The sequence below is a fragment of the Ursus maritimus genome, unplaced genomic scaffold (assembly GCF_017311325.1).
Source record: "Ursus maritimus isolate PB19 unplaced genomic scaffold, ASM1731132v1 scaffold_5, whole genome shotgun sequence".
Taxonomy (NCBI): domain Eukaryota; kingdom Metazoa; phylum Chordata; class Mammalia; order Carnivora; family Ursidae; genus Ursus; species Ursus maritimus.
In genome coordinates, this window is record NW_024426663.1 from 52,787,354 (window position 1) to 52,801,802 (window position 14,449).

The 14,449-nt window shown below is 44.7% G+C and overlaps 3 protein-coding genes across 7 annotated transcripts in view; all 3 read right to left on the minus strand.

Moving 5' to 3' along the window:
- Nucleotides 1–14,449, minus strand: part of LOC103663913 (protocadherin gamma-C4) — a 176,275-nt gene that overhangs the window by 135,294 nt on the left and 26,532 nt on the right. The window contains exon 1 of one of the 5 annotated variants that reach the window (XM_040622317.1): nucleotides 10,455–12,963. The exons of the other annotated variants lie outside the window; for them this stretch is intronic. Coding sequence (XP_040478251.1) covers nucleotides 10,455–12,875 — 2,421 coding nt within the window. The 5' untranslated portion in view covers nucleotides 12,876–12,963. Of the gene's footprint in view, nucleotides 1–10,454; nucleotides 12,964–14,449 lie in introns of those variants that run through there. 5 annotated transcript variants of the gene reach the window in all.
- Nucleotides 1,285–2,767, minus strand: LOC103663917 (protocadherin gamma-B3-like). Its single transcript, XM_040621955.1, has one exon. The coding sequence runs from the start codon at nucleotides 2,765–2,767 to the stop codon at nucleotides 1,292–1,294; it is 1,476 nt and encodes a 491-aa protein (XP_040477889.1). The 3' UTR covers nucleotides 1,285–1,291.
- Nucleotides 4,135–10,448, minus strand: LOC103663918 (protocadherin gamma-A5-like). The gene has a single exon (XM_040622332.1). It carries the CDS (start codon nucleotides 8,642–8,644, stop codon nucleotides 6,191–6,193), a length of 2,454 nt encoding a protein of 817 aa, XP_040478266.1. The 5' UTR covers nucleotides 8,645–10,448; the 3' UTR covers nucleotides 4,135–6,190.

Genomic DNA, 14,449 nt, shown 5'->3' on the forward strand with positions numbered 1-14,449 from the left:
AAATTTATATTTATATATTATATACAAAACATAGTTTAGGATTAACTACATTGAAATTAAGTAAACCACTGAATTGCCTACCTTTGTGTTTAATTATATATAGATAATATGTTTCCCAATGACAGTGTAATACTAATGTATCAAAAATGTTTCACGGTATATGGCTTTAGATTTAACAAAAATTTCAAGACCATCACAAGGTCACTTTCCATGAAAGACTGCAACACTGATAAATGAATAAAAAATTCTAAAAACGCCCCCAAGCGATGCCCAGAAAAATCAACAAAATACAACAAAATCAGGACATACTTAGCCTGTATATGTTTTACTTCTATAATAATTATTGACATCTAGTTACGATTATGGAAATAAAGGGTTTTGAAGCAACTCACCTGTTGCGAACTGACTGAATTAGAAGTCATTTGGGGATCTTCATCACTGGTACTTTCAAACCAAGAGGCTTCATTACACAGAAGATCTTGTGGTGGAACATTATCAGGCTTTATATTGAGAAATTTAAACTCAGTCTTTGAGGAATGTGAGGCAGCACATAGATTGTAAGAATAAGGCAGAGTCCCTTCGATAAAGTTGGGGAGAACACCAGATTCAGTCTTGGAGCACACATTGGTCTGAAAGCAGCCCCAGGCAGCGGGGCTGGAGGAGCGTCCCAGGCGCAGGGCAACCGCCAGAATCACCGCGAGGAGGAAGAGCACGGAAATCAAGGCCAAAGCCACCACCAGGTAAAACTGCAGCTCTGCCTGGGGGTCAGAGGGCGCCGGCCGGTCGCTGACATCTGGCAGCACCTCCTGTAAACTGTCAGCGAAAGCCAGGTTCAGCGTGGCTGTGGCCGAGAGGGGCGGCTGTCCCCCATCCCGCACAGCGACCAGCAGGCGCTGGCGGGCCGCGTCCCTGTCGCCCAAAGCACGCGCCGTGCGCACCTCGCCCGTGCGCAGCCCCAGGCTGAAGAGTCCCGGCTCGCTGGCCTGCAGCACGTGGTACGACAGCCAGGCATTGTGTCCCGAGTCGGCGTCCACCGCCACCACCTTGGTGACCAGGTAGCCAGGCTGCGCGGCGCGCGGCACCGTGTCGAAGAGCGCCGAGCCGTCGGGCCCCAGCGCCGGGTACAGCACCCGCGGCGCGTTGTCGTTGCGGTCGTCCACCAACACGCGCAGGCTCACGTTGGCGCTGAGCGCGGGCGAGCCCTGGTCGCGGGCCTGCAGGGTCAGCTCGAAGGCGCGCAGCTGCTCGTGGTCGAAGGCGCGCTGCGCGAACACCACGCCGCTCTGCGCGCTCACGGACACGTAGGACGCCAGCGCCCGTGGCTCCAGGTCGCTGGCCACGATGGAGTAGGAGACGCGGCCGTTGGGCCCCAGGTCGGGGTCGGAGGCACTGACTTGGGCAAGGAGGCTCCAGGGGGGTTGTTCTCAGCCACATGGACCAAACAGAAAGCCTGTCCGAAAACAGGCGCATTGTCGTTGACATCGATGATGTTCAAGAGGACACTTCTGTTGGAAGAGAGAGGCGGCTTTCCCCTATCTGTGACTGTGATGGTGATATTGTATTCTGGAATCTGTTCTCGATCTAGGACTCCATCTGTGACCAACATGTATGTATTTTTTGTATCTTGAACTATTTTAAATGGGAACTTTCCTTGTAGTTGACAGAAAACTTCCCCATTAAATCCAGAATCTAGGTCATGTGTTTTGATCAGGGCAACAACAGTCCCCAGCTCAGCATCTTCTTGAATCTGTTTAGATTCAGAATCCAGGGTCACCTCAGGAGCGTTGTCATTTTCATCCAAAATATCTATTTGTATTTTACAGTGTGCGGTGTGCCGGCCACCATCCTTTGCTTCCACCCCAATTGTGTAGCTCTCTCTCTCTTCAAAGTCCAGTTCTCCACCAGTGGTGAGTACCCCTGTTTTACTGTCCAGCTTGAACAACTGTCTCACTACATTACCAGTGTTGATGAAAGCGTATGTGATCTCAGCATTGACCCCCTCATCCAAGTCAGTGGCCATCACACTTAGTACAGAGGAGCCCATGGGCAGGTTCTCTCGAACACTGGCCCTGTATACATCCTGGGTAAACACTGGTGGGTTATCATTTGCATCTGCCACAAGCACCCTTATCTGGGTAGAGGAGCTTCTGGATGGGTCCCCCCCGTCAACAGCGGTGAGGACCAGATGGTGGCAGGACTGCTCTTCCCTGTCCAGGGGAGTCTTCACTACCAGTTCTGGGTACCTACTGCCATCTGGGTTCTCCTTCTGAATCAAAGAGAAGTGCGGGTTGGGGTTGAGGTAGTACTGCTGCAGGGAATTGACACCTACATCTGAATCTTGTGCGGATTCCAGGGAAAAAGTGGCCCCAGTTAGGGCCAGTTCACTGATTTCCAGTTCAGTGATATTTTGGCTAAAGGTCGGTGGGTTGTCATTGATATCCTGAATTACCACACTTATATGAAAGAAGTTCAAAGGCTTTTCAGCGACCATTTCGAATTCTAGGACACACGATGACTTCTTGCCACAAATCTGCTCTCGGTCTATACGGTCGCTCACAAGTAAGTCCCCGTTCTCAGTACTCACTGTAAAGAATTTCTTCCGTGCGCTAATCCGCAGGTTTCGGGTGGGCAAATCTTGAACGCCAAGCCCCAGATCCTTGGGGAGGTTCCCCACCAGCGAGCCCATGGCCAGCTCCTCAGGAATAGTGTAGCGGATCTGCTCCGGGAGCACCGGGCCGACCAAAGACAGCAAAAAGAGAAACCGCATTCGTCTCCGCCCAGTCGGGCCCTTCTGTCCCAAGAGATCTCCCATCTCCCTTTCTGCGACTTTGCCTTAAGGATTCCGAAGAGCTACGATCGCTAAATGATCCCAAGCAGGAGCAAGTCCTTGATTTGTCTTGGCAGACAGATTCTCTGACAGATATCTCGGCGGCAGAGAACTGGAGAGAAAGTCCCGTTACCGAGGTTCCGGGGGCGGGGGCGGGTGTGTGTGTGTGTGTGTGTGTGTGTGTGTGTGTGTGTGATTGCTTTGCGTCGGGAGAAGCTGATACTACGCCCAGTACTAGCCAACAGCGGCACCCCGCGTCTCGGCTGCAGAACTGCAGTAGACGTTACTAAATGAGCTCCAAATAAGGAATGCGTTAAAATTCTGTGTCCTGATGCAAATACTCATTCTTCCCATTTTACAAGGATTTTAACATTTTAGATATTTACTGTATCTTCAATCTGGCAGTCATTTTATTTGAACTTGATCTTTATCCATCTAAATCAAGTGATTTTTACCCCTCAAAGAGCAGAGGTAACTTGCTTGAAGATGTTTATTGGCATCATTGTGGTTTTTATTTTCATAAAATGGTCATAATAACTTCTTCCGTGTGTTCCTTAGTAAAACTGAAGGCCAGATGAAATGATATGTAGAAAATTACACAAATGAAAGTAGTGGTGGTGGTGATGGCAGAAAGTGTAATATGAAAATTCTAGAAATATCAGCTTGCTATGTATGGTTATTCCACTTATTTCTTTTCTTCTAACTTATAAATATTAGAAATCTCATAGCTCTTAGTTTTCTTCAGTGTTTCACTTCCTTCTATATTATCATTATCACCTTACCCCCCCAATAGATAGGTACACAAAGAGATTGGTTGTCCTTATAAAACGGAAGTGCGGTAAGAAGCAAGAAACACTCTTTTCCTTCATTTTCAAGTGTCTACTTTTAATGGCCATGATTTAAAAACCATCCCACTGATTTTATTTTGTCTACACTACATTACCATTGTCTTTAATTGTACTGTTTCTTCTCAAGTCACTTAGCAGTGGTGAGTTATTTGAATTTTGGGGATTAAGTATGAGTCCTTATAATTATATATTCTAAAGAAAGTAATCTATGTTGTCCCCAGGTTACTATCAGATCATCCCAACCCTTTTTTATTGACATTCTTCCCTTGTCAATAAGCGTGTCAAGTTTCATGTTTCTGATAGGTGTCTTACAGGTTTTTTTTTAAAAAAAGATTTTACTTATTTGTCAAAGAGAGAGATAGAGCACAAACAAGGGGAGCAGCAGGCAGAGGGAGAGCAGGCTCCCAGGGAGCCCTATGCAGGACTCGATCCCAGGACCCTGGGATCACGATGGGAGCTGAAGGCAGATGCTTAACTGAAAGAGCCACCCATGTGCCCCAATGCCTCACAGTTTTAATTTCATTTCCAAACTAGGAATCTTCATAAAAAAAAACTACTCAGTGTATTCACGATTCTAGACAGAAACTCACTGACATCTCTACTTCATACAAACATAAAAAACATAGACTCAAGGCTTTGCCCCAAAACATGACTGAACAAGTGCCTTTGCAAAAAGGTGTGAACACTTAAATTAGTACAGTAGAGTTATCTTTTCAGAGCACATATGAAACTAAAGATTCAAATATTTAAATGATTATACAGTATATATAGTATAATATATAGTGTTGTATCAAGCATTTTATTACATAAAGTCGATTGAAGTTTTTGGAGGTTTAAGAGGTATTTTCCATTGCATGAAAAAGTTAACTTGGGACATATATCCAAAATGTATAAACTTTTCTTTAAAATGTAATGAAAAAAAATTGTTATAAAATATAATGGAAAAGTGAATCATATCAGTCTCCATCATACAGATTCTCATCACTCTTTGGATGCATTCACTATTCAGTGAATCTCCACTTTTTATACTGCAATCAAAATTATCTCTATATAAATATAATTGGATCCCCTTCAATATATAAATATTGGATCCCCCTGAAGTAATTATTTAAAAAACAAAAATCAAGTGCTCATAGGTTCCCACATGTAACAATAAACCATTTGTTTGGTCAGGTAATGCAGCCTGCCACCCCATCATAGTATTTAATTGCCATTTCTCCCATTTAGTCACACTTTGCAGCTGATGAGGCTGTTGAAAGTACAATATTTGAAAGACTGAAAATCTTAAGGAGAAGCATCTGAAATTTATCTTCAGTAAATCAGATGCGAAAAATGAAGAGGGCAGGCCTTCCATTACACAACACACACTCAAGAATTTGAGACCCATAGACCTGCATTTCATTAAGAAAAATTATTAAGAAGAATACATCCCTGAGAAATGAATTTTAAAATTTCAAACAATTTTTATGTTGAATTGATTTTCCAAGTACAAATCTTAGACTCTAGTAATAAAGCAGGATTGTACCAACACATGCATAGGTGCAACCATTCAAGTAGATGCTGATTCTGAAAAGTGAAGACGTTATCTGTAACCAGAAGATGCCAGGTGTAGGGCATATTTGTATTTAATGATTGTAGCGCATTCTAATTCTTTGCAGATTTTAAACTGCATCACAGAATAAAGTACAGTTTTTTAAAGATTTATGTATTTTTAGAGAGAGAGAGAGCTTGTGGGGGTGGGGTGTGAGGGCAGAGGGATAGGGAGAGAAATCTCAAGCCGACTCCCCACTGAGCCAGGAGACCCACACAGGACTCGATCCCATGACCAAGGACCATGACCTGAGCCCAAATCAAGAGTCCCACACTTAACTGACTGAGCCACCCGGGTGCCCCAAATAAAGTACAGTTCTAAGGTTCCTTCTCACTGATTTCTTATCTCAACAAATATGCATGTCTAGAAATTACATAGGTTAACCCAAAGTTCCCAGACTTGAGAATGCCACAGACTACAAATTTAATGTTTTTCTAATTTTTATCATGTAGAAGTTTTCTATATTCTTCCACTGATTTATTAAAATACTGTAAATTATTTCCTTATGCAAACAGCAGGTATACTAAAATACCAGTGCTGTGTACCATCCTTTCCAAAACATATTCAATATTCGTGTTGATACAAATATCCAAAAGAGAACATTATATCTAACAACTTGGACTAATCAAACAACTCTTCTATTTACATAATAATAGTTCTAGTATAAGAAAGTCTTTGGGTAAAGTGATTATGTTTAACTACTTTCTTTTAAGCCTATGCATATCAGCTAGATTGTCTAAAAATTTCACGTATTGAAAAAAGAAGACATTAAACACAAAATAAAACTTGAAAACAAATGGAAACAGCACCATCCAATTAAATCAAGTTGATCTCTAAATGAAACCTACAATGATTCAGTACTTAACACAATTAACCAATTTTGAATGTGGCAGAGAAATGATTAAGGAAACAAATGAAAAAAAGCTACAAGCAACCATACTTAAAAAGAAATCTCACCTTAACAACTCCTACTTCTTCATTTACATTTATCTTCTCAGATATCAGAAGAGGCTCGCTTTTCCCACAGCTCTCCTGGCTGATGAGCGTGTCCGCATAGTTGGGCTGGGGGAAGATCACGTGACTCTCCCGCGAGTCCGCGGTCAGCGAGACCTCGTGAGAATAGGTCTGTAGGAAAGCCCGCACCCCGTCCACGCCCACGAAGTGCGAGGCCGGCACGCCCACCAGCCCGCCTCCTGAAGCCTGGAGCAGGCGCGACGCGTGCCAGCGCCTCAGCCTGAGCGCCAGCAGCACGATGACAAAGGCGAGGAAGACGCAGGACACTGCGGCCACCGCCACCACCAGGTAGAGCGTGAGGTCCGAATCATCTGGGTCGCCGGGGGTCCTGATGCTGCCCAGATCGGCCAGGACGTCCGGGATGCTGTCGGCCACGGCCACGGTGAGCGTGACGGTGGCCGAGAGAGGGGGCTGGCCGTGGTCCTGCACCGCCACCACCAGGCTCTGCTTGAGCGCGTCTCTGTCCAGCAGGGCCCGCGCCGTGCGCACCTCGCCCGTGTGCAGCCCCACCGCGAAGAGCCCTGGCTCGCTGGCCTTGAGCAGGCGGTAGGACAGCCAGGCGTTCTGTCCAGAGTCTCTGTCCACCGCCACCACCTTGGTGACCAGGTAGCCGGGTTCTGCAGAGCGGGGTGCCAGCTCCACGCCTGTGGAGCCATCAGTAGGAATGCTGGGGTACAGGATTTCCGGGGCATTGTCATTCTGATCCAGCACGAACAGGCTCAGTGACATGTTGCTACTAAGTGGAGGGTCTCCACTGTCACTGGCCATTACCCACAGCTGCAGGTCTTTAACCTGCTCATAGTCAAAAGAGTCCAGAGCATATAGGATGCCTGTGTTGGAATTAATGGAGACATAGGAGGATAGAGGCATTCCTTGAAAGTTGTCCTCAGCCAGAGAGTAAGTGACCTTGGCATTGTTGCCGCTGTCAGGGTCATGCGCAGTCACAGATAAGATTGAGAGGCCTCTGGGATTGTTTTCCAGGACGTAGGTGGAGTATGAAGTGTGAGGGAAGATGGGAGGGTTGTCATTGATGTCTGCCACATTCAGGGAGATGTGGCTTTCTGTAGACAAGGGTGGGTTTCCACGGTCAATGACAGTGACTGTGATGTTATAATCTGAGATCTCTTCTCTGTCCAGGGCTTTTGTTGTCAATAAGTGATAGTAATTATCAACTGACTTTTCCAATTTAAAAGGCAAGTTCCTAGGAATAGAACATAGAATCTCACCATTCTCTCCAGAATCACCATCATGTACACTAAACAGTGCAATTATGGTTCCAGGAGGACAGTCCTCAGAGATGGAACTAGCAAGAGAGGTGAGGATCACTTCTGGGACATTGTCATTCACGTCCTGTACTGTGATCAGCACCTTAGCACTGGCCAGAAGAGCACCTCCATCCTGAGCTACCACTTCCATGAGGTAGAACCTGGATTCTTCATAATCCAGTGGTTGCAGAGTTGAGATATCACCCAGGTTCGAATCAAGTTTGAAAGTCTCTGAAATTTTGTCTTCTTCATTGCGAAAAGAGTAAGTTAATTCCCCGTTTATTCCCTCATCTGGATCTGTGGCGGTTAGCGTAAGCAGCCGAGTGCCTACTGGTATGTTCTCTGGTACACTCACTCTGTACTCGGATCGAGTGAACAAGGGCGCGTTATCATTTGCGTCAAGGACCATCACACGTATGTGCGTAGTACTAGAGAGTATGGGGTCTCCGCCATCTAAAGCTGTGAGCAGGAGGTCGTGGACAGCTACTTTCTCGCGGTCCAAGGGCCGTTCCAGTACCAGCTCCGGATATTTTTGTCCGTCAGCTCCGCTTTTCTCTTCCAGAGAGAAATGCATATTGCGGCTGAGCTGATAACTCTGGAGGGAGTTCACATTCACATCCGCATCTCGAGCGAAGGGAAGCACTAATCGCGTTCCAGTAGCCGCATTTTCATTAACTTTTACTTTTACTTCTTCATCCCGGAAACGCGGAAGGTTATCATTAATATCTATTATTTCTATTTCTACTCCATACATTTTCATGTTATTCTCAACCAAGATGTTAAAACTCACCAGACACGGTGTGCTCTGAGCACACAGCTCCTCCCGGTCTATCCTGTCCGCGGTGACCAAGCTGCCGCTTCGCGGGTTCAGAGCAAAAAGCTGAGTCCTACCTCTGGAGACGATGCGGACCCCATGCTCCGCCAGCTCCCGGGGCTCCAGCCCCAGGTCCTTGGCGATGTTTCCCACGAAGGAGCCTTTGTCCAGCTCCTCCAGCACCGAGTAGCGGATCTGCCCCGCTCTGGCTCCCCATAGCGTCTCCAGGAGCAGGAAGAGCAAGAGAGGCTCTATGCAGCCCCAACCCTTCAGTGGATCCGCCATTGCTTTCTCTCTGACCAGTTTTCTTAGTCCTAATTCCAGCCTGCTGTTTCCTTACTTCTTTCAAGCCAAAGGGAACACATTACGTGACAGAAATGCAAGCCTATTCCCTAAAACTTCTCTGGTCTGTGTTTGTTTGGTGCGGAAGAAGCAGAGAGATCCTAACAGCAAGCAGCTTTTCCACTTTGGTGAACAGCGACACTCAGAGTCCTAACCAGTTACTACACCAATTCTGTTTTATTTCATAAATGTTTAGTTATATTTTATTTCTAATAATTTTGCTGTATCTTAAACCTACTATCAAGTGACATTGTTTATATTTAATTTTGAAATAGCAAAAGTCTTCAACAAACCTTGAGATCAATATAATTATTAGATCTTTATTTCTTTAGAAAAGTTTTAATTAAGTGCCAGAGAGCCTAGGTCCTTTATTCACCTCTTACCTATATTGAGTCCATTAAATTAGGATATTGGAATTCTTAATCTTGTAGATTTTAAAATTTCATCTTTTTATTAGACCAAATTTATGGAAATGTGCCCATTGTGCATAAGAATGTCAAGGAAACAACCTAGCTTCTATTGCATTTTTACAAAAAGGCCTTCTGATTCAAGCAAATTGTATTAGTTGTCATAAAATAAAAAATAAAGGGGTCATTTTGTTGCTTGTGAGGTCTTTGAAAAAGTTCCCAGATTTTCACACCAAGAATTTGGCAGCTACACTATATCAGACTAAGAGTTTGAGTTGGGTTAACTATACATTATCTATATTTTCCTATTACCATAACTAAACTGGAGTTAGGCATTTTACGGTGACAGACTCTTGGAGAAATCAGTATAGTGACTGAAGCAAAGGGTTTTAGTTCATCATCTATGCAGAGAAACATGTCCAGATACTTAGTGAGCAGGCACTGAGTGGCCTTCTTATATGGAGAGAGATATTTAATGTTATCCCTTTTATAAGGTAGCAGGGGAAAAAAGTCTCTTGACTGGGAAAAGAGGACATGACAGAGTCCATTAAGTGAGAAAAGCAAATTTTAACCTAATGACACCTTCATAGGAAAAGAAAGAAAATAAAGACATTTTGAATCTATAATTAGAAAATTCAAAAAAGAAAATTTAAAGTAAACAATGTGAATACAGTTTGCAAAATTTTTTCAATGTACAATTTTTCACAAAAGCAATCTGTTACTATGAATGAGAGAGAAAGATTTCTCCCATTTAATAAATACACCCGTAAAACAGACACTGAAGACCTCAAATGTTGTCCATCCTTTAAAAACCAATCTGAGATATCAAGATGCTTAGCTTGGAAAGACACTTAGAGCTGTTCTACAATTCAGTCCTACCCATGCCCTGCTGTTAGCAAACCATGACACTGGGTCATTTTTTTTCTTATTTTGGTTCCCAGTTTTCCCCAACTAGAAACATAGACAGCTCTCTTTACTCTGAAGTGCTATAATTCTAAGAGGAAGTAAAACTAAAATTTGAGCAATAAAGACCCTGAAGGTGAAAGGAATAGCTTGAAGTCCCAATAGTAACGAAATTTCAGAGGAAAGGAATATAAAGATGAGGAAGAAAGGTAAGTATTTCATGTAGTACAGGCTTATAATTATGGACAGATAAATCTCATATATCAGGCAGAAAACGTATGTCAAAGATTTGGCTAGATACGATTAAGATAATTAAGGCAGAAAACTGTCTATATTGAACCCACAAGACAAAATATGAAGTTGAGACTTAAACCCCAGTTTGGTGATTTGTTAACAAACACTGATACCAAAACTGAAAGCAAGTCAAATAAATTAAAGCTCACCTTTAAAATAATATCTGATGCAAATGGGACCCCAGCGCCTTCATGATTTGTATTTGGTACCCAAGAGGGATCTTCACAGAGGAGATCCTGAGAGGGAGTCACTTCAGGGGTGACAGTAAGAAAATTAAACTCTGTCTTAGCTGATTGTGAGGCAACGCACAGATTGTAGGAATAAGGCAAAGTCCCTTCACCGTAGTTGGGAGGAACCACAGGTCCTGACCTGACACACAGACCAGGCTGAAAGCAGCCCCAGGTGGTGGCGCTGGAGGAGCTTCGCAGGCGCAGGGCAACCGCCAGAATCACCGCGAGGAGGAAGAGCACGGAAATCAAGGCCAAAGCCACCACTAGGTAAAACTGCAGCTCTGCCTGGGGGTCAGAGGGTGCCGGCCGGTCGCTGACATCCGGAAGCACCTCCTGTAAGCTGTCAGCGAAAACCAGGAGCAGCGTGGCTGTGGCCGAGAGGGGCGGCTGTCCCCCATCCCGCACAGCGACCAGCAGGCGCTGGCGGGCCGCGTCCCTGTCGCCCAAAGCACGCGCCGTGCGCACCTCGCCCGTGCGCAGCCCCAGGCTGAAGAGTCCCGGCTCGCTGGCCTGCAGCACGTGGTACGACAGCCAGGCATTGTGTCCCGAGTCGGCGTCCACCGCCACCACCTTGGTGACCAGGTAGCCAGGCTGCGCGGCGCGCGGCACCATGTCGAAGAGCGCCGAGCCGTCGGGCCCCAGCGCCGGGTACAGCACCCGCGGCGCGTTGTCGTTGCGGTCGTCCACCAACACTCGCAGGCTCACGTTGGCGCTGAGCGCGGGCGAGCCCTGGTCGCGGGCCTGCAGGGTCAGCTCGAAGGCGCGCAGCTGCTCGTGGTCGAAGGCGCGCTGCGCGAACACCACGCCGCTCTGCGCGCTCACGGACACGTAGGACGCCAGCGCCGGTGGCTCCAGGTCGCTGGCCACGATGGAGTAGGAGACGTGGCCGTTGTGTCCCAGGTCAGGGTCGGAGGCGCTGACTTGGGCGATGGAGGCTCCAGGGGGGTTGTTCTCAGCCACATGGACCAAATAGAAAGCCTGTTTGAAAACCGGCGCGTTGTCATTGACATCTGCGATGTGCAGCGTGATGCTTATACTAGAGGAGAGGGGCGGCTTTCCCCTGTCGGTGGCCAACACAGTGATGTTGTATTCCGGAATCTTCTCTCGGTCCAGGGGCCCATCTGTCACTAGCTTGTAATAGTTCTTCGAGTAAGATTTAAGTATAAACTCACCCCTTCCCAAGATGCGGCAGTAAACTTCTCCATTTTCTCCAGAGTCTCTATCCCTTGTTTTTATCAAGGCGATCACAGTTCCTGGTGGTGAATCTTCTGGTAGGGGAGTAAATACTGAAGTGATAATCACTTCAGGTGCACAATCATTCTCATCGAGAATTTCAACTTGAATACTGCAGTGGGCTGCTAGATCTCCAGGATCTTTTGCTTCTACACTGAAAGTGTAACTATTAGCAATTTCAAAATCAAAATCATCCTTTGTTGTGATTTCTCCTGTTCTTTTATCTAAGTTAAAGAACTGTTCTACTAGTTCATCCACATTATGAAAGGAGTAGGTGATCTCTGCGTTGACACCTTCGTCCTGGTCAGTGGCCGTTACTTGAAGCACGGAGAAGCCCCGGGGCACACCTTCCTGCAAACTGACCTTGTATATGTCCTGAATGAACACTGGGGGGTTATCATTAGCATCAGTCACTTGGATTTGGATCTGGGTGGTGCCACTTTGTGGTGGGTCCCCACCGTCCACAGCTGTTAGAACCAACTGATGGAAATTCTGTTCTTCTCTGTCTAAAGAATGTTTCAGAACCAACTCAGGATATTTACGTCCATCACCAGTCTGTTTCTCTGTGAGATCAAAGTGCTCATTGTCATTAAGATGGTAGCTTTGCAGTGAATTCAGACCAGCATCTGAATCCAGGGCTGGGTCTAGTGGAAATGTTTTACCTGGCTTGGTGGATTCTACAATTTTTAATTCAATCTTATTCTGTTTGAATAGTGGGATGTTGTCATTTACATCCTGCACTGTTACTGCTACATGGAAAATATTTAGTGGGTTTTCAGCGACAGTATCGAAATCCAGAATACACAGAGGCTTCTTTCCGCATATCTGCTCTCGATCTATTCTGTCACTCACAATTAAGTCCCCATTCTCAGGGTTTACAGTGAAATACTCTTTCTCGGCGCTAACCCGCAGCTTCCGGGCTGGCAAGTCCTGGACACTGAGTCCCAGATCCTTGGCGAGGTTTCCTACCACCGAGTTTTGGGCCAGCTCTTCGGGAATTGAATAGCGGATTTGATTCGGGAGAGCCCCGCGGAACAAAGACAGCAGAAAAGCCAACAGTACCTGCCGCCACGGCGCTGGGCTGCTCCTCTGGGCGGTCGACCTCATCCTGTCTGTCTCCACGGTGGCTCTGCTTTTTGGTCGGGAGGAGAAATAAGCCCTCCGTGGATGGCAAAAGCCCGGGTAGGGTCTTCCTGCTTTTGTTTTCTGTATCCGAATCTTTACTGGTCTCCTCTAAGTGGCTGGTTTGAGCAGGAAGTTACCCTCTAAGAGGCTCCCAAATGCGTCTTCTCTCACTTTTTTGACCTACAGCGACACCCAGAGGTTTTCCCGTGGAAGTGCATCAATTGCTTGTAAATGTTTGAGAAAATATTTTTCTGAATTTACAGGGACTATTTGTTTGTTTTTAAAATGGTATATATTCACATAACTCCAAAATGAAAAGGTACACACAATATATTGTCTCCTTTCTGCTTTCAACAACACATTTCTCCCAGGAGAAATAAGTGTTATGTTTTTTGTGTGTATCATTCCAGAGACATGTTTTGTAGTGCAGATTTTTATAAATGTTCCCCCTTAATACGTAAATGTAAGTATACAATATACTGTGTTCTGCATCTTGCTTTTTTCATTCATTTTATCTTGAAATTATTTCATATCAGTAGATAAAGGCTTTTCCCATTTATTTCTTCCATCATATCGTTGCACAATAATTTACTTAACCAGAAACACGATTTTCTAAAAGAAACCCGGTGCCCATTCAAACAGAAACACCTTTTCAGTGTGATATTAGGGTAAAAATTATCTACTGCTCTCCTGGACATTTAAAATTTATATATCACTCTGATTCTGGAATGTATTCCTAATGCCAGCATCCAAATACGCTTGACACAGTTTCAGGCTGATTGATATTTCCAAGTTTTATTTTAAAGCTTCAGTATTTTAAATAATCTTTCCTCAGAATCTCTCTCAGTATTATTTCCCCTCTTCTTTCCCCATGCCAGCTAATTGCATCACATGACATTGTTTTTCTGTGTATCACAACACAGATTCCCACAAAGACAAAAGCATTTAGAAACTAAAATGCTCCTTTTTAAGCTGAATTGGGGCATAGTGCACAATCTACTGCTACAATTGCTGCCTATCTAAAGAGCACTAACTTGTGTAGCCTTAGACATTCATGAATTCTTAGTTAACTCACAGAACTAAAGGAAAGCATAAGGAACGAAAGTGTTGCATATCCCTTGCACACAAACTATTTCCCCCATATCAGATCATCCTAGAGCCATCTCAGAGCTAACTGAAAGCAATTTTCAGGAACAGGGAAGAGGCCTACTTAATAAGTAGCATAAATCATATTAATTCAGAATCCAAGTTACCCAACCTTTATAAGTGATTCTCATGATGAAAAAGAAAAGATTTTGAAAGTTATGTTTTCCTTAGAAATTGAGAAGGATCTCATAGTGATGCCATAATAGAAAATTTAGAAATTATCAAAATCACCCCCTTCAATCTACTTAAAGATGAATGAAACAAAATGGGCAATATTTTTGGTAATCACAGAAATGCACAAAGGAATCATACATACTGAGAACTGATGCATCTCACAAACTGAAACAACAAAATACTTGAAATACACCAATCCAATTGAGAAGCTATCCCTGTTAAAATTATATCTAAAA

What these genes read in the sequence shown, in the direction of transcription:
- LOC103663918 (XM_040622332.1), bottom strand. Translation starts at nt 8,644, where the DNA reads ATGGCGGATCCACTGAAGGGTTGGGGCTGCATAGAGCCTCTCTTGCTC.
- LOC103663917 (XM_040621955.1), bottom strand. Translation starts at nt 2,767, where the DNA reads ATGCGGTTTCTCTTTTTGCTGTCTTTGGTCGGCCCGGTGCTCCCGGAG.